Below are 19,435 nucleotides of genomic sequence, written 5' to 3'. Positions count from 1 at the left end.
CAGTAACGGAGTTAAATCCGCATTGAGGGTAATTGAAATGAACTTTTATCAATTGAAAGGCGAAAAAAACAAACAGTAATCATGCTCAAAGTCCAATTAAACAATACAAATTGTGAGCAGAGCAAACAAGGCCAAGGTGCCATGGGGGAGTAGGCATCATCTTTCGATCGGTCACCTCCGCCTCTTATCCTTTGTTTAAATCAGATAAAGGGAAAATGTGTTCACAATTCAGTACGAAAATAATGAACTAACAATTTATATAAAGACATCAGTCAACATTCGAGCTAACAACATAATGTATATGCTAACAAGATCATTGCATTGACCATAAACTTTGCGAAAATTTGGCTTTAACGAAATTGTTGATACCCTTATCATCAACTTATTCTGCAGCAGCGCAGTCGTTTTAGAAATTGTTAATACGAAAACATGCTCTTGCTCTTCGAATCCTCTGCTGACATAAACCCTAAATGCTGGTGAAAATGATATATTGCTTCACAAATAAGGGAAGCTGATGATCTCGTTTATCATCTTTTAAGCTTAGGTGTTAGTTTACCATCATGTCTTTCTTGAGAAAAACATCCAAATATGTAATGTGTCAGAATCTGTGGAATCTTTTATTGAGTTTAATGGGACATATCGAATCAATGTTTGAATTAATATTGTTAATTGACAAAGCATCATCAATATATCTATTTGTTAAATTGAAGGTCACAGCAAAAGACTTCTTTTTAACACTTGATCGCAAACATGAAACAAGTGTCGGATTTTGCTTTAAAGTATAATAATGTAAATTGTGAAGATACATGTATCGAACATTGATCAATCTCATAAATCCGTAAACAAAACGAAACATATAAATGTATTGACAATGTGCAATGATAACGACATAGCTCTATCAATATCTATTTACGAAATGATTTTGACAAATATGACGTAAGATAGTAGTCGAACCAAACACCTCCATTACAAAAGAGCGCACTTTTTGTTCGGAAAGAATTTCTATGCGTTGCTAAGGAGATCAAACTGAAGTGGTCTGATTTTCTAAGAATAATTTATTGAATTGTTGAATACCAATTATTTTCATAGTTAAGAATATTTAAAGTACTTACGTGCAATTTTTATGAAAAAACTAACACAAGTTTTCTGAATAGACGCCCAGGTTAATCTGCATTTATCTTTCTCTTTGACAAATGCTTTGCCAAAGTTTTCTCATTAGGTACAGCAAAGTTATTTTGCCCGTTTTTCTCAATTTAGGGTTAAATGTATAAGTGCTAGTAAAATAACATTTTGTGTATAATATGCAAATCTAAATACAAAAAAGTAATAGAGATCGAGAGAGTATACACATAATTTTATGACACAAGGATATCAGACATCTCTTTTAAATCCAAAATTTTGCAAATTTTATGGTTGATACAATGACCTTGTTTGCAAATACAGTCTATCGTTAAGTCGAATGTGACTGACGTCTTTCATACGAATTATTAAGCCATTTTTCCCATTTACCTGATCATGACAAAGAGTACACGAGTAAAGAGTACCGTTCGATAGGGTATGTTCACTCCTCCACGACACCTTATCCCACCTCTGCTTTCATTTTTCAGAGGTCCATATATGCTCTGCTCATAATTTGTATTGTTTAGATTGGAATTTGAGTATGATTTCTGTTCGTTATTTTCACATTTCATTGATGATACTTTACTTGATTTGTAGATATTTAAAAAGATTTCCGCCGTAATCTAAATCAACAGAAGACTGTTTTCAAGACTCATTTTTTTAGAAACAGAAACATAAACTGATTTGAACAAAATTAGGACGTTGTGCTCTTTCAGAAATTGTTAGCGCACTGAGAATTTTTCAAATACATAGAATTTGGTGCAATGAATTTACTGGCAGAGTCCGTTCTGATTCTGCTGAAATAGCATTTTTTTAAACCCTGAAACAAGCAAACTAACATTTTACATATACTTTATCTTAGTTACTCAAAGAGGTCAAAAAATCTTTACCCTAGTCGTAAATTTGCGTTACCCTAATCTTTTTCAAATTTTCTACCCGTAATTTGGTTTTAATCAGAGCAGATCGTGATTTTTTTTTTTGCAATGGGTACGTACTTCTGTTTAAAATACTTAAATTAAAACCAACCATGTCATAATATAAGCCTGTATAATGCGTAAACTAAGTTCAAAATAATCGAAGCGTATTTGCCTGTCGCCATCTTGGACTAAGGTAACGCACTAAACCCTAGTCCGTTTCTACACAGTGAAAATATTGCATGTGAGTAAACAATACTTTCAGACATTGGCACTTTACAATGTAGTGAACAATTCTTAATTAAATGAATTACACATACTAATCCGAAAACAAAAGAATTACTTTGCAGTATCATATGGGAATTGCAATGAAAGAAAGAATATATTTCCCAATCATTAGTTAGACTAAGTGCAAGCATTCACTCTTGTTCAGTCACTTTGTTTTCAATGATATTACAACGAGAGAGTTGTCAGAAAACGTGCTCGTAACATCTGAACTGGACAATCCATTCTGTCAAGGTGAATCAAAGGACCTAATTTTAGCTTGATCTTTAATGAAATTTCACATAACATAGGTCGTGTATTATTTTTCTAATTGAAAAGCACATTTATATAGTTTAAAAAGTGTGAGAGTGGTTTTTCTTTATTTTTGCGATTTTTGAAAGTTTTTTTTTTTTTTTTTTTTGTTTTGATTGGGACAATTTCACATCGAACATAGTGTTCAAACTGTGTTCTAATTGGTGTCATATGCCTCGGTAGCGCAGTAGGTAGCGAGTCAGTCTCATAATCACATAAGGGCCATCTGAAGGTCGTGAGTTCGATCCTCACCCGGGGCAAGCATTTTTTTACTTCCCTATTATTATTTTTTGTTTGTTTGCTAAATAGCTAAATGTCAACAATCATTTGCATGTATTAACTACCTGTAATTGTGCGGGTGTTTGTTGGTAGTCTCTGGAATATCATTGGAGGTTAAAAAATAAATGGCAAACCTCCGGTGGGACTCGAACCCGCAATCCCCGGCTTAGGAGGCCGGTGCCTTATCCATTGGGCCACGGAGGCATTGAATAATGAATATATAGAATGCGAAGAAATATCTGAACATAGTTCAATGTGAAAATACCTAAATATTTACATCCACTGAATATTTTCGCTTAAGCGGGTTATGTATTTTTCTGCAACAGCTGCGACATTAATTCCCGTACTAACAACCAATGAAAGCATTTTATTGTTTAAATAAAACATCCATTAGGAATCTTAAAAGTGATGAGAAAGCGTCCTTTGTGGTTGACACTTATATTTAATAAACACTTTTAAACCGAACATGGATAAAAAAAAATCTCAAAATTTTGGCTTACAGAGAGATGATGTACATTCAGGTTTGTGGGTATTATGAAAATAAATGAAAGGACTTGTATGTGCATGAGTTTTTGCATATTGAAAATAGTAGGACCATTAATCGGGTTCAAATGTCGGAGTCCCTAAGAGGGCTGGCTTTACACAATGCCAATATAAGTTCAAGGATTAGGAAAATAAAAATGATTGATGGAAGATAATTGGCTAAATTATAATTTGATTGAATCTTTTATTTCTATTGGTTGCTTTTTTTAATAGACAAACATTTTTAAAATTCAATTATATTGTTTGAAAATATTTGATGAATATGACAACTTTTTGAATAAAATGTTTTAAAGACCAATACCTTTAATTTTAAGGAATGGACTTTATTGAGTGATTCAAATCGATAAAATTACCATGTTGACATTTAATTCAATACATCAACGTCTGACTTCAATCAAATGTACATGTACTAGGCAAAAAAAATTGTTATGGTTTATAAGGGTAGAAGCCCGCGTAGCTTAGTCGGTAGAGCATCAGACTTTGAGAACTTCCGGTTGGCCTCTTAGGAGTGAGCACGAGGAATTTTCGATGAATTGAAAACGACCATTTGTGGTTGTTGTAAGTGACAAAATTTAACTGTTGAACTTTAGGCACAAAGCCATTGTATATATGTTTATAATTATAGTGTAAATAAGTTTGACTTTGAACCTATATTGCTTGTAAAAACAAAATAACAATGCCAGCCACGTCAGGTGGTGGTCAAAGTGGCGGATCTAGTGAATTCACCATACAACGAAAGTACTGCCGAGAAAACACCCTAGTAGTAAATGTGCATGACAATTCCCGAGTAAAGCCAGATGAAATAATAAAATTTGTGCATGAACACTGTGGAATAGGGTCTTTGTATGCATGTGTTCCAAAGTCTGGGAATTTGTTTGAAATTACTTTAGACGGGAAAGCCCCCACTCAGTATTTACTAGAGGGGATCAGAGTAGGAGAAAAAGTTTATGAATGTGAAGAAGTTATTCAAAGTTCCCTAGTAGTCAGCTTCTTACATCTACCTGCATATATAGAAGACGAGGAAATAGAATTGGCGCTACAATCAATGAATGTCGAGTTATTATCGCCGATTAAGAGAAGATATTATCCGGGAACAACCATTGCAGATGGTACACGTTACGCGAAGGTTAGATTACTAGAGAATATGTCATCATTCCCGTACACAATAAGATTCCGGAAAGAATATTATAGATGTATACATAACAATCAGATCAAAGTGTGTTCGCTCTGTTATTCTAGTGAACATTTATTTAGAGCGTGTCCCAATTTTGTATGCTTCAAATGTAAAGGTCAGGGTCATTACGCAAGGGCTTGTAGATCCCATCTTTGTCATAAGTGTGGTGAATGGGAAAACAGGTGTACCTGTAGACAACGCATGAGTGATCATGAATCGGATTCCGGAGATGATGAATGGAGTTCTGATATCAAGGATCAGGAGGTGACTAACGAGGACGGTAAAGGAGAGGCTCAAGAAGGGGAATTAGGTGAACATTCAATTTCAGGTGAAGAACACAAAAATACAGAAACAAAAACGGAAATGGACAGTAATGACGTTCAGCGTGAAGAGAGAAAAAACGTGGATGGAAGTAATGTCGACATGGATTAAGTCCCTGCTGACGAGAGTCAAACGGATGAAGAGGAAACGGGAGACAATTCAGAATCGGACACAGAAATCGTTATGAACACAGCCAATGGTAAAAAGAAAAGGAAAAAGAAAAATAAGAGGAAGAGTAAACCAAAGAAAAATAAATAGCAATGGGGAAGTTATCTACTTTCTTTTTATTTCTAATGGTTGTGATCTCTTCGTGGAACTGCAATGGGTTACGAAATATAGATAAGATGAAAAATGTAGTTAAGTTATTTGAAGAAAAAAAATTTCATATTATTGCATTGCAGGAAACCCACTGGGATGATGAATTAATAGAAAATTACAAACACATATGGAATGGAAATATTATTTACAGTAATTTTATTACGTCGACTAGAGGTGTAGCATTTTTGATAAAGAATAACATTAACTCAAATATAGACTTTGTTCAAAGTTTTGATGGAAGATTTTTACATATTAGATATAAAGAAAATGATGAAAGTTTTGACATTATCAATCTATATGCACCAAATGATTCTAAAGAAAGAACCATGTTTTTTTCAAAATATATTGAAGGTTATTCCTGAAACACAAAATCTTATCATTATGGGCGATTTTAATAATACGCTTAGTGAAGCTGATAGATGTGGAAAAACAAATCATAAATATGATCAGAGTTATAAAGCACTAATAGAAATAATCAATAAGTTTCATGTTATTGATATATGGAGAAAAAGAAACGAAAGAGAACTTGTATTTTCGTGGAAGCGTATTATTGAAGGGAATCTTGTTCAAAGCAGAATTGACTATATTTTAGTCTCAAATGATTTACGTATTTTTGTTAAGAATATAATGTATTCAAATACATCTTTTAGCGATCATTCAATGATAGTGTTATACTTTAGTACTGATGTGTGTGAAAGAGGCCCAGGTGTATGGATTCATAATAATTCTTTATTGTCTGATAATACATACAAACAAAGAATAACTGAGATTATTGAACAGGAAAAGTGTTGTCAGTTATATAATAATTCAATATTAGTGTGGTGGGACAATCTTAAATATAAAATAAAGAAATTTTCACAATGTTTTAGCAAGATGAAAGTAAAGGAAAAGAACAGAGAATTTTTTAGAATTCAAAATGCTTTACAGAGAATGTCGCAAAATATTGCAAATGGTAATAACATTGATATAGAAAAGTATGAAGCATTAAAAATGGATTTGGCAGAATTAGAAAATGAAAAATGCAGAGGAGCTATATTGAGATCTAAAGCTCAATGGGCAAATGAGTCAGATAGATGTACAAAGTATTTTTTGAATTTGGAAAAGAGGAGACAAGAGTCTAATACAGTTAAAGAATTAATTGATGATGATGGGGTGATTAAGAATGATACTGATTCTATCTTAAATTTACAGTATCAATTTTATTCTAAATTGTATTCTTCAGTAACAATTGAAAGTGAAAGTAAGAATAAGCTTTTATCTTTTGTTGACAAAAAACTTAATCAAACAGATGTTGAGATGTGTGAAAAGGCTATTGACTGTGGTGAAATAGACAAGGCTGTAAAAGAAATGTCAAATAATAAAAGCCCAGGGTCAGATGGGATAACTGTTGAATTTTACAAAATGTTTTTGCCACAACTATCGCCTGTTTTATATAAAATTTTTCAAGAGATAGAAATAAAAGGGCATTTGTCACATTCTATGAAGATGGGTATTATTACATTGATATACAAGAAAAAAGGTGACAAAAGATTTTTAATAAATTGGAGACCAATAAGTCTACTAAATGTTGACTATAAGATAATAGCGAGAGTAATGGCCAATAGGTTAAAATTTGTATTACCAAACATTGTATCGGAAAATCAGACTTGTTGTGTTATTGGTAAAGATATTGCTGACACATTGATTAGTATAAGAGACATTATAGACATGGTTGAAATGGATAATTTAGAAGGATATATAATTAAAAGAGATCAAGAAAAAGCTTTTGACAGAGTAAGTCATGATTATTTATTTGACGTTTTAAAAGTTTTTGGATTTGGACCAATTTTCAGAAAATGGATTAGTATTTTTTATACAGATATTTACAGCAGTGTAAAGAGTAATGGGTTTTTAACTAATTATTTTCCAATTAAAAACTCTGTAAGACAAGGTTGTCCTATTTCTGCATTATTGTATGTATTGTCAACAGAACCTTTAAGTTGTATTATTAAAAGTAACACAAGTATTGTAGGAATTCCTATACCAGTGTCTGATGAACGTGCATTGATGTTTCAACATGCAGATGACACAACTCTGACAACATTTGAGAAAATATCTATTTTTGAAATTCTGTAAATGTTTGATTTTTATGGAAAAGTTTCTGGTGCAAAAATTAACATACAAAAATCTGAAATAATGTGTATTGGAAGTGCATGTCTATATGAGAATGAAAAAGTATCACTATGTATATCAGAAACAAAAGTTATGAAAATATTGGGAATATATTTCGGAAAGAACAAACAGGAATGTGAAAATTTGAATTGGAGAGACGAAGTTCAGAAAATAAAACAATTATTAAATTTTTGGAGATTAAGAAAGTTAACAATTCAAGGAAGAGCAATAGTCATTAATACATTGTTTGTGTCAAAATTGTGATATTTTTAAAGTGTGATATCAATCCCTAACTGGGCTAGAGAAAGTATTAAAAAAGAATGTACAATTTTTTTTGTGGAATTACGAGAAACATTTAGTTTCGTACAAAACAATAATGGGAGAAAAAAGAGAAAGTGGTTTGAATGTTATAGATATATATATTAAAATGTTAGCGTTCAGACTGAAGATTTTAGCAAAATATTTGTGCAATGAAAAACATTTCTATGGAAATTCACATGTAGATATTTTTTTGTCAAAAATATGTGGTTTGGGAGCCGGATTCGAATTATTTTTATTAAGATTTAATAAAAAAAGATCTTCAAATTCTCCCTCAGTGCTATAAGGAGATGATGGACGCATGGTATGCAATAGAAGATAGTATAGAGTACAAGAAAGATAATAATGATATTTATGATTATTGTTTATTTTGTAATCCACAAATTGTTGCAAATAATAAGATGTTGAAATGGGATCATTTTATCAGATCAGGTATTTTACATGTAAAAGACATTACTTATGAGGTTATACCTGGTTTTCTACCTGTTTCTTGTATTATAGAAATAATTCAAGAGGATAATCCTGATATAGATGTTAATATTATCAAAGAAAATTATATTAGTTTGAAATCAGTTATTCCAAATGAATGGAGAAAATATGTTTGTGAAACTGAATATACAAGAAATAATTTTATACCTAATTTTTGTATCAAATTCAAAGATCAAAATATTGTATTTAATTCCTGTACTGTACGAATATTTTATAGATTACTAACAGCAAAGCTTTTTTTACATCCTGTTTCAGACGAATTTTGGTGCAATAAATTTCAATCGATTGATCAAAATGCCTTAAAACAAAGATGGTTAGTTTTATGGGAACCATTTAAACCGCCAGACATTATTGAAATAGACTTTAAAGTCTTTCATAATATAATTTTTACGAATGAAAAATTATTTAAAATTGGGAAGATTGATTCTAAATTTTGCGCTCTTTGTGATTCAGGGACTGAAGACATATTCCACTTATTTTTAGAATGTAAGCAACTCCAAGATTTTAAGAACAATTTTGTAATTTATCATCTCGAAACATTTTTGAAAGACTGTGAAAATAGTGTATACAATACCTTGAGTTTTGAAAATATTTTTCTAAATGGTTTTACAAAGAAAATCAAGCATGTTAATTTTTTCTTTCTGAATTTTTTCCTTTCAATGTGTAGAATTTCAATTTACAAAAGAAGACAAATATATATACAAAGTGGAAAACTTATTGATGTTACAAGGTTGTGCAAATATATGTTGAGACATTATATTTCATACTATTTTTATCATTTGTGCATTAATGAAAACAGAAAAGAAATATTTTCTAAAAAGTTTTTGAACAGAAATCATATTGTGAAAGAAACTGAAGGTGTACTTTTATTTATTTTTTAAACAAACATATGTGATTATTCCTTTTTAACACTGTTGTAACCTGAATTATAATTGTTATACATGTATGTAAATGAAGTTGAATATAAATAAAAGAGAAAAAAAAAGCATCAGACTTTTAATCTGAGGGTCTTGGGTTCGAGTCCCAACGTGGGCGAAATTATTTTCTTTCATATAAATCCTTTTGCCCATTAATTAGGAAAATGGACAGGGCATTGAAAGCCCACTTTATTACATGCAATAAATTAGCAAATACTACCGCCCTACGAGTAAGGCAGGTATTTTATTTACTTTTCATTCAGTTAAGAAGTAGGTATAGATTGCGTGTGTTTTCGAGGTCATTTTAATAGAGAAAGATAATGAAAAGAAAATCTGGTGTCGATTTATTTCCCCGGGGAAGTAATGGTAGGAGAGTGTAGTTGGCGGCTGGGTACGGGAAGGTTTTGTGGTTGAACATTCTATCTTGTCACACTAAATTTTCACATTCTAAGGAAGACAGGTGTCACATTTTCGAAAAGGTTATTTTTTCCTGGACAAAAAGTAGGCTGAACTCTGTCTAATAATTTATATCCCATTATTTTCTACTTTTGAATTCTTCAATCAGACTTCCTCTCATTTGAAATTGGTGACTTTGCATTAGAAGAGATTATTTATAATTTTTCCATGATAGTTTCAACTTTAAGATCAAAATGCACCACTAGACCTTTATATTGTACATTTGATTGGCTCATATTGTGTATGTATGGGGAATTAGCTCAAGTGGTAGAGCGCTCGCTTTGCATGTGAGAGGTACCGGGATCGATACCCGGATTCTCCATTTTCTTTATTTTGTTTTTCTTACTTAGTAATGGCTGTCATAGTAGCTCAGTAGGTATAGCGCTCGCTCCGTGATCGGTTAGTCGTGTGTTCGAATCACGGCCGCGACTGACCTATGTCGAAAAAAAATAGGTAGCAACTGTTCCTTCGCCAAGGGCTCGACACCTTGAAGTCCTCGAGGGTCCTTCTGATGAAACCTTAAAAACCGATGCCCCGTGTCACGTTAGGCGTTGGCACGATAAAGAACCCTCACTGCTCAATGGCCCTGGTCTAAATTTGAAGCTCTTCACCGGTATATGGTGACGTCTCTATATGAGTGAGAAATTCTCGAACGGGAAGTTAAACACATACAATCAATCAATCAATCCTACGTAATAACAAATAGAACTGAAGTAACTCTATGAACATTGGAAGGAAGTTAAGATTTCATTGTCTGTCTGTGTGATTAAATCATTGTTGGATAAAAAATTGCATGTGAGTAAGCACTTCACAATGTAGTGTACAATTCTTTATAAAATGAATTACAATACCAATCCGAAAACAAAAGAATTACTTTGCAGTTTCATATGGGAATTACAATGAAAGAAATAATATATTTTTCCAATCATTAAGTAGATTAACTGCAAGCATTCACACTTTTTCAGTCACTTTGTTTTCAATGTTATTACAAGGAGAGAGTTGTCAGAAAACGTGCTCGTAACATAATTGGACAATCCATTCTGTCAAGGTGAATCAAAAGGATTTAATTTTAACTTGATCTTTAATGAAGTTTCACATAACATAGGTTATATAATATTATTTTTCTAATTGAAAAAAAGGTCACCGAAATACACATTTATATAGCGTCAAAAAGTGTGAGAGTGATTTTTGTATTTTGAGGATTTTTTGAATGTTTTTTTTTTCTGTTGGGACAGATTTCGATATAACATTGTGTTCAAACTGTGTTCTGTTTAATGGTGTCATATGCCTCGGTAGCGCAGTAGGTAGCGCGTCAGTCTCATAATCACATAAGGGCCATCTGAAGGTCGTGAGTTCGATCCTCACCCGGGGCAAGCATTTTTTTACCTCCCTATTATTTTTTTTTTGTTTGCTAAATAACTAAATGTCAACAATCATTTTCATGTATTAACTACTTGTAATTGTGCGGGTGTTTGTTGGTAGTCTCTGGAATATCATTGGAGGTTAAAAAAATAAATGGCAAACCTCCGGCGGGACTCGAACCCGCAATCCCCGGCTTAGGAGGCCGGTGCCTTATCCATTGGGCCACGGAGGCATTGAATAATGATTATATAAAATGCAAAGAAATATCTGAACATAGTTCAATGTGAAAATACCTAAATATTTACATCCACTGAATATTTTCGCTTACGCGGTTTATGTATTTTTTCTGCAACAGCTGCGACATTAATTCCCGTACTAACAACCAAAGAAAGCATTATATTGTTTAATATGAAACTTCCATTAGGAATCTTAAAAGTACTGAGAAAGCGTCCTTTGTGGTTGACACTTATATTTAATAAACACTTTTAAACCGAACATGGATAAAAAAAAATCTCAAAATTTTGGCTTACGTACAGAGAGATGATGTACATTCAGGTTTGTGGGTATTATGAAAATAAATGAAAGGACTTGTATGTGCATGAGTTTTTGCATATTGAAAATAGTAGGACCATTAATCGGGTTCAAATGTCGGAGTCCCTAAGAGGGCTGGCTTTACACAATGCCAATATAAGTTCAAGGATTAGGAAAATAAAAATGATTGATGGAAGATAATTGGCTAAATTATAATTTTATTGAATCTTTTATTTCTATTGGTTGCTTTTTTAATAGACAAACATTTTAAAAATTCAATTATATTGTTTGAAAATATTTAATGAATATGACAACTTTTTGAATAAAATGTTTTAAAGACCAATATCTTTAATTTTAAGGAATGGACTTTATTGAGTGATTCAAATCGATAAAATTACCATGTTGACATTTAATCCAATACATCAACTTCTGACTTCAATCAAATGTACATGTACTAGGCAAAAAAATTTGTTATTGTTTATAAGGGTAGAAGCCCGCGTATCTCAGTCGGTAGAGCATCAGACTTTTAATCTGAGGGTCTTGGGTTCGAGTCCCAACGTGGGCGAAATCATGTTCTTTCATATAAATCCTTTTGCCCATTAATTAGGAAAATGGACAGGGCATTGAAAGCCCACTTTATTACATGCAATAAATTAGCAAATACTACCGCCCTACGAGTAAGGCAGGTATTTTATGTACTTTTCATTCAGTTCTAAAGTAGGTATAGATTGCGTGTGTTTTCGAGGTCATTTTAATAGAGAAAGATAATGAAAAGAAAATCTGGTGTCGATTTATTTCCCCGGGGAAGTAATGGTAGGAGAGTGGAGTTGGCGGCTGGGTACGGGAAGGTTTTAATTTTGTGGTTGAACATTCTATCTTGTCACACTAAATTTTCACATTCTAAGGAAGACAGGTGTCACATTTTCGAAAAGATTATTTTTTCCTGGACAAAAAGTAGGCTGAACCTTGTCTAATAATTTATATCCCATTATTTTCTACTTTTGAATTCTTCAATCAGACTTCCTCTCATTTGAAATTGGTGCTTTTGCATTAGAAGAGATTATTTATAATTTTTCCATGATAGTTTCAACTTTAAGATCAAAATGCACCACTAGACCTTTATATTGTACATTTGATTGGCTCATATTGTGTATGTATGGGGAATTAGCTCAAGTGGTAGAGCGCTCGCTTTGCATGTGAGAGGTACCGGGATCGATACCCGGATTCTCCATTTTCTTTATTTTGTTTTTCTTACTTAGTAATGGCTGTCATAGTAGCTCAGTAGGTAGAGCGCACGCTCCGTGATCGGTTAGTCGTGTGTTCGAATCACGGCCGCGACTGACCTATGTCGAAAAAAAAATAGGTAGCAACTGTTCCTTCGCCAAGGGCTCGACACCTTGAAGTCCTCGAGGGTCCTTCTGATGAAACCTTAAAAACCGATGCCCCGTGTCACGTTAGGCGTTGGCACGATAAAGAACCCTCACTGCTCAATGGCCCTGGTCTAAATTTGAAGCTCTTCACCGGTATATGGTGACGTCTCTATATGAGTGAGAAATTCTCGAACGGGAAGTTAAACACATACAATCAATCAATCAATCCTACGTAATAACAAATAGAACTGAAGTAACTCTATGAACATTGGAAGGAAGTTAAGATTTCATTGTCTGTCTGTGTGATTAAATCATTGTTGGATAAAAAATTGCATGTGAGTAAGCACTTCACAATGTAGTGTACAATTCTTTATAAAATGAATTACACATATATGTATCTATATAGTAATCCGAAAACAAAAGAATTACTTTGCAGTTTCATATGGGAATTACAATGAAAGAAATAATATATTTTCCAATCATTAGGTAGAATAAGTGCAAGGATTCACTCTTTTTCAGTCACTTTGTTTTCAATGTTATTACAAGGAGAGAGTTGTCAGAAAACGTGCTCGTAACATCTGAATTGGACAATCCATTCTGTCAAGGTAAATCAAAAGGATTTAATTTTAACTTGATCTTTTATGAAGTTTCACATAACATAGGTTGTATATTATTTTTCTAATTGAAAACAGTTCACTGAAATACACATTTAGTGTGAGAGTGATTTTTGTATTTGGGGGGCTTTTTTTAATTTTTTTTTTTTTTTTTGATGGAGACAAATTCAAATTGAACATTGTGTTCAAACTGTGTTCTAATTGGTGTCATGTGCCTCGGTAGCGCAGTAGGTAGCGCGTCAGTCTCATAATCACATAAGGGCCATCTGAAGGTCGTGAGTTCGATCCTCACCCGGGGCAAGCATTTTTTTTTTTTACTTCTCTATTATTATTTTTTTTTGCTTGCTAAATAGCTAAATGTCAATTATGTTCTAATTCACCAGTTCAACCGAACATAAATTATTTATAATTTCAAAACTCCAACACATGTTAGGAACGGCATCGCCTGCGTCTGTGCAACAGACATTTATTACACATAAATGTTACAATATTTTAAATATTCTTCTTTGAAACAACATTCTACAAAATAAAAAACGAAAAATATTAAATCATATCAGATATATACATTAGAAAGTAGGGTGGGTGGGCGGGGACTTGTTGCACTAAGCGCAGCGAAACCTCGAATAACCTCTAATTCTTAATACCTGGACACAGGTAAACTACCTGTTCCGCACGATTTCATTTGAACTCATATCAATCGTTAAAACCCAATCAAATCTTAGATACTATAAATACTTCCTAAACACGTAAACAAACAACACCACGTGTTTCCGATGCCATTTATAAATATATTTATGTTCTAATTCACCAGTTCAACCGAACATAAATTATTTATAAATTCAAAACTCCAACACATGTTAGGAACGGCATCGCCTGCGTCTGTGCAACAGACCTCGACCAATAAAGACAGAAGCAAAAACCCACACTTTATATACCCAAATTTTTCGTAACTGACAGTTGCTGTCTAAGATTTTCTGACACATATCCGTCTTTAGCAGTATCAGATTTCCACCGGCCATGTTTTTTAAATAGTCTATCACAAACACCATGGTTGGCCGCTGCAGAAGCCCCGCCAGCGCGAAGACTATGCAGACCAAACTTAGTTCTATCTAAACCCAATGATGCGAGCGCGTCCAGAAGAATCTCTCTAGCCCTTGTATATGACAAGCACTTTTCTCCTCTTAATTTGTATGTGTTAGAACTTTTACAATAAGTGATAGATCTAAACAAATATTCATTAGATTGGTCGTTAATGTTTGCTAGACTGAGATATCTTCTGGTCATTCTCACAGGACATGTAATTTCATTCGTACATGATACAACTACATTGCTCCCCTCTTTATAACGATCTGTTTTGCTTTTCTGAATAATAAGAGTCATATAATTGTCATAAAAACATATATCTGATCTCTTCAAATGAACAAGTTCTGAAAATCTTAAAAAACCAGCATAACTTAATAAGCACATACAACATATTCTAATATCTAACAAAGAACACGATTCACCTCCGTAAAGAGCACACAATTGTTTCAGTATATTGGAGGTAATAGGTTCTTTTTTATTTATCAACTGTTTCCCGATAGTTCTATGGCATCCCTCTCTGGCTGAAATAGTAAGTTCGGATGAACAGGGATTAGGAAATCCCGCCAATTTATGCGCCCAGCTAATTGCATAAAAAGCCTCGTCAATTGTCCCTGCACTGCTACATGTATTACTGAGACTTGTTAAGTATAACGATACATGGAAATCCGTTGCAGGAAGATATGAAATATTATGTGTAAAACACCACTTACGAAATTTATTGAAAGCATATCCGTACGTTTTTCTTGTGTTTTCAGCCTTGGAATTCATGATTAAATCCGGAAGTTTCTTTGCCAGCGATTGTAAGGAGGGATGAGAGGTCCTCCATAACGAAATCCAATTTCCAGTTTTGAAAACATCTGCAAAACTAAAATAAAAGTCATATTACCGACCATGCTTGGAAACCCAAGCCTTGTCGCAGTAGACCTTGTCGATAAGCACGACCTTGTCTTTCCATTCCTGACCGTGCCCGCTTAAAAAGAAATGCATTCTAATTAAGGGCCATGTCAATCTAATAATAAAACTTGACCTTGCCATAAACTTGGCCTTGTCATAATAAACACAAAATAAATTCAAACATTAATATGTACACAGACCATGCCTTCTAAGGCCATGTCTATCAGACTCCACTGAGTCTTACAGCTAATACTCTGGAATTAAAGCTGTCAGAGCCAAACAGGCTGAAAATTTTTGCCATGCATAAAAATATTCTGATATGGAGAAAATTCCAAAACATCAACTACACACTGTTTATACTTCATATTTTCATCAAACAGTAACGTCCAAAATGCTGCAGACGGCCATTTTGGAACAATTAATGTACCCACACATTTACACGCTATTACATGTTTTATAGCTTTACTCACAAGACAAATAGGTGGTACTAACCAATTATTTTCAAAACACCAGTTTTGGGTAAAAGCATCAACTGCTTCAGTCTCCGGGTACCAAAAAAAGGGAGTTAAACCTCGTTAACTTTGTGTTATACACACTTGCAAATCTATCAATAGTATGAGGACCCCACATTTGGTCAACAAAACTAAAAAAACTCTTGAGTTGTTTACCAATCTTCATAATCGACTAAATTAGACAAATAATCTGCTTTTGTGTTTTTGTATCTAGGTATCCAACAAATTTTCAACGAAATAGAATTTTCAACACATTTAGAAAAAATGTCTAAAGCTAAATCTTGTAAATGTAATCTAGTGCTACCTCGTTGTACAATTTTAACACAATTTTGATTGTCAGTATGCCAAAGTAAACTCTTTCCAATAAATGAACTGGCAAATGACTCTAAAGCTAACTGTATAGCTTTAAGTTCTCTCCACGTGGAGCTCATAACAGATTCATTCAATGACCAAGTTTTATGAAAAACCTTTTCGTCAGCTTCTACAGTATATGCACCAGCTGCAACGTCACTGGCATCTGAAAACACAAGCGTTATTGGTAACGAGTCTTTAACTAACAGTTTCTGATTCAACTTATCAAGATTTTCTTTCCAGAACTGCAACTCTGATTTTACTGCTTCTGGAAATAAAAAACTGATTAAACAATCCCAATGACTTCTGCTCTCTATAGCTAAATAAATGTGTCTGGTCATCAAACTTGTTACATTACCAACAACTGGTGACATGGAAATAACTTTCCCAGCCGCTTTTGCGAGATCTCGAGCTGTAAAGTTGGGAAATCTACCAATAAGAAATTCTATCGAGTTCTGAGCATCAGAGAGTCGTCTTTCAGGTATACGTAGAGAAAATACACTGGATCCCATACCAACCCTAACCACTCCAAACACTGGACAGGCTGAAAAATAGATTTTTCAATATTAATTAGCAAACCTGCTTTTTCTAAAGTCTCTTGAACTAAATTTCATGCTTTAACACACGTTTGTAAATCTTTACCAAAACCAAGACCGTCGTCCAGATACAAAACAATGTCAATACCGCAGCTTCTCCAGTACTTCACGATGGGTCTTAGACACTTGGTAAAAATATAAGGCGCAGACGTTAGACCAAAAGGTAAAACATTGAAACAATAAAACTTATCTTTCCAACTGAATGAAAGGAAAGTAATCTGACTTTTACAAATATCTATGTGGTGATAGCCTGACTTTAGATCAAATTTAAACAGAAAACAATCTTTATTGAAAAAATTCAAAGCAATACGCCAGTCTTCAAACTTTACTTTTCTTTTGTCTACAAAATAATTCAATTGACTCAAATCCAGAATAAGTCTCTTTTTACCAGACCCTTTATTTTCTGCAACACTTAGTGGACTGACCACATGTGGCTGAAAGGGAACCTCTTGTACGCAGCCGCTCTCAAAAAGATCTGAAACAGACTGATCAACAAATTGTTGGTTTTTCATTGCAGATTTGTTATTATTCAGTCTCATGCGTGGTGGTACTGTAACAAAAGGAATAACATAACCATTTTTGATAGTATCTAATATGAACTCATTAGTGCTTATGGACTTCCAAAACTCAAAATGTTTGCGTAAACTGCCTTTCACCCCTTTACCAATATCAGGTAAATTTTCAAAATAATTTACTTGCTGTACAAATGATTCAAACTGATCAGTAAAAATAGATTCATCAACGAAATATACATACTGATTCTCATAATCACTGGGTTGACGAGCTTGTGCTTGGGTTGTTGGTTCTGGCTGGGGCAGTGCATGCGGATTTCCAATGGCCGAGCTTATGGCAGTTGTAGCACACGTCGTATGGAGAGGCCTCCTTACGCTTGTAGGGACGACAATTACGGCCAGAACCACCAGACCTACCATCAGGTAGCGAAGTTGTTGCAGAACCAGACTTGGAGTATGGCTGAAAACGGCGTTTGTCCTTGATAGCTCGTAATGCTCGGTTTTCAGCTTGACGTAGACGTTTTTCGTCCTCAGAGTCGGACGCCAAATCATCACTTTCATACTCACGGACTGTCGACCACCCGGCCGGAGATTTATCGGCAATCCTGATGAGCTTGTTACGCTTAGTAACCTTGGAAATGAGCTCTCTAACGATGCTCAAAGTGGAAGAATCTGAAATGCGCTTTTTAAGTTTATTCAAATCACCCAATATTTCAGTATTAAAGTTAAACTGAATTTTGTTCCCTTCACTCTTGAATTTTACAGAGACCTCTTTTTTAATGGTTTTTGTTAAATTTTCGATGTCGTTACCCGTAGAGAGTTCCTCCTTGAGAGTATCTAGTTTGTTGTCCAGGTATGACTTGAACAGGTTGAAGGTATCGGCCAAGTCCGCACTTACACGGGGGCTAGAGTGTCCAAAGGTCTCCGCAGAATTTGCCGTCTTGCGAGTGGTTTTCTGTTCACCAGCGGTTTCTTGTAGTAGAGTTTCGTCTAGAGACTCATCTTCCTCCCGGTATTGGGCCAAGAAATCTGTTTTTTGCCGAGACATCTATTCGACTTTTTACTTGTTGCACTAAGCGCAGCGAAACCTCGAATAACCTCTAATTCTTAATACCTGGACACAGGTAAACTACCTGTTCCGCACGATTTCATTTGCACTCATATCAATCGTTAAAACCCAATCAAATCTTAGATACTATAAATACTTCCTAAACAAACAACACCACGTGTTTCCGATACCATTTATAAATATATTTTATAAAATGAATTACACATACCAATCCGAAAACAAAAGAATTACTTTGCAGTTTCATATGGGAATTACAATGAAAGAAGTAATATATTTTCCAATCATTAGGTAGATTAAGTGCAAGCATTCACTCTTTTTCAGTCACTTTGTTTTCAATGTTATTACAAGGAGAGAGTTGTCAGAAAACGTGCTCGTAACATAATTGGACAATCCATTCTGTCAAGGTGAATCAAAAGGATTTAATTTTAACTTGATCTTTAATGAAGTTTCACATAACATAGGTTGTATATTATTTTTCTAATTGAAAAAAAGGTCACCGAAATACACATTTATATAGCGTCAAAAGTGTGAGAGTGATTTTTGTATTTTGAGGATTTTTTGAATGTTTTTTTTTTTCTGTTGGGACAGATTTAGATATAACATTGTGTTCAAACTGTGTTCTGTTTAATGGTGTCATATGCCTCGGTAGCGCAGTAGGTAGCGCGTCAGTCTCATAATCACATAAGGGCCATCTGAAGGTCGTGAGTTCGATCCTCACCCGGGGCAAGCATTTTTTTTACCTTCCTATTATTTTTTGTTTGTTTGCTAAATAACTAAATGTCAACAATCATTTGCATGTATTAACTACTTGTAATTGTGCGGGTGTTTGTTGGTAGTCTCTGGAATATCATTGGAGGTTAAAAAAATAAATGGCAAACCTCCGGCGGGACTCGAACCCGCAATCCCCGGCTTAGGAGGCCGGTGCCTTATCCATTGGGCCACGGAGGCATTAAATAATGATTATAT

The 19,435-nt window shown here is 33.9% G+C and overlaps 2 protein-coding genes and 10 non-coding genes across 14 annotated transcripts in view; 7 read left to right on the top strand and 5 right to left on the bottom strand.

The window, feature by feature from the left end:
* The window catches only part of LOC133175534 (large ribosomal subunit protein eL36-like), a 415,093-nt gene that overhangs the window by 277,292 nt on the left and 118,366 nt on the right, over positions 1 to 19,435 (bottom strand). The gene's annotated exons all lie outside the window — the stretch shown is intronic.
* On the top strand, positions 2,783 to 2,869 carry Trnam-cau (transfer RNA methionine (anticodon CAU)). The gene is given in 2 exon segments: positions 2,783 to 2,819; positions 2,834 to 2,869. It is a non-coding gene; the product is annotated as a tRNA-Met (tRNA).
* On the bottom strand, positions 3,020 to 3,092 carry Trnar-ccu (transfer RNA arginine (anticodon CCU)). Its single transcript has one exon. It is a non-coding gene; the product is annotated as a tRNA-Arg (tRNA).
* On the top strand, positions 9,825 to 9,897 carry Trnaa-ugc (transfer RNA alanine (anticodon UGC)). Its single transcript has one exon. It is a non-coding gene; the product is annotated as a tRNA-Ala (tRNA).
* On the top strand, positions 10,862 to 10,948 carry Trnam-cau (transfer RNA methionine (anticodon CAU)). The gene is given in 2 exon segments: positions 10,862 to 10,898; positions 10,913 to 10,948. It is a non-coding gene; the product is annotated as a tRNA-Met (tRNA).
* Trnar-ccu (transfer RNA arginine (anticodon CCU)) lies at positions 11,097 to 11,169 on the bottom strand. Its single transcript has one exon. It is a non-coding gene; the product is annotated as a tRNA-Arg (tRNA).
* Trnak-uuu (transfer RNA lysine (anticodon UUU)) lies at positions 11,961 to 12,033 on the top strand. Its single transcript has one exon. It is a non-coding gene; the product is annotated as a tRNA-Lys (tRNA).
* Positions 12,627 to 12,699, top strand: Trnaa-ugc (transfer RNA alanine (anticodon UGC)). Its single transcript has one exon. It is a non-coding gene; the product is annotated as a tRNA-Ala (tRNA).
* Positions 13,666 to 13,752, top strand: Trnam-cau (transfer RNA methionine (anticodon CAU)). The gene is given in 2 exon segments: positions 13,666 to 13,702; positions 13,717 to 13,752. It is a non-coding gene; the product is annotated as a tRNA-Met (tRNA).
* Positions 15,267 to 18,607, bottom strand: LOC133175420 (uncharacterized). 2 transcript variants are annotated; one of them, XM_061310529.1, is made up of 2 exons: positions 17,645 to 18,607; positions 15,267 to 15,400 (listed from the first exon to the last, which is right to left on the bottom strand). In XM_061310529.1, the coding sequence occupies exon 1, from the start codon at positions 18,446 to 18,448 to the stop codon at positions 17,657 to 17,659; it is 792 nt and encodes a 263-aa protein (XP_061166513.1). In that variant the 5' UTR covers positions 18,449 to 18,607; the 3' UTR covers positions 15,267 to 15,400; positions 17,645 to 17,656. The 2 variants fall into 2 exon arrangements, with proteins under 2 accessions (XP_061166513.1, XP_061166521.1); XM_061310537.1 differs by lacking the exon at positions 15,267 to 15,400 and adding an exon at positions 16,982 to 17,438.
* On the top strand, positions 19,109 to 19,195 carry Trnam-cau (transfer RNA methionine (anticodon CAU)). The gene is given in 2 exon segments: positions 19,109 to 19,145; positions 19,160 to 19,195. It is a non-coding gene; the product is annotated as a tRNA-Met (tRNA).
* Trnar-ccu (transfer RNA arginine (anticodon CCU)) lies at positions 19,345 to 19,417 on the bottom strand. Its single transcript has one exon. It is a non-coding gene; the product is annotated as a tRNA-Arg (tRNA).

Source organism: Saccostrea echinata, unplaced genomic scaffold, assembly GCF_033153115.1.
Source record: "Saccostrea echinata isolate AGI-Se365-2 ecotype Australia unplaced genomic scaffold, CSIRO_AGI_Sech_v1 ptg000002l, whole genome shotgun sequence".
Classification (NCBI taxonomy): domain Eukaryota; kingdom Metazoa; phylum Mollusca; class Bivalvia; order Ostreida; family Ostreidae; genus Saccostrea; species Saccostrea echinata.
The sequence above is the reverse complement of the archived record's forward strand: the minus strand, read 5'-3'. Positions and strand labels throughout refer to the sequence as shown.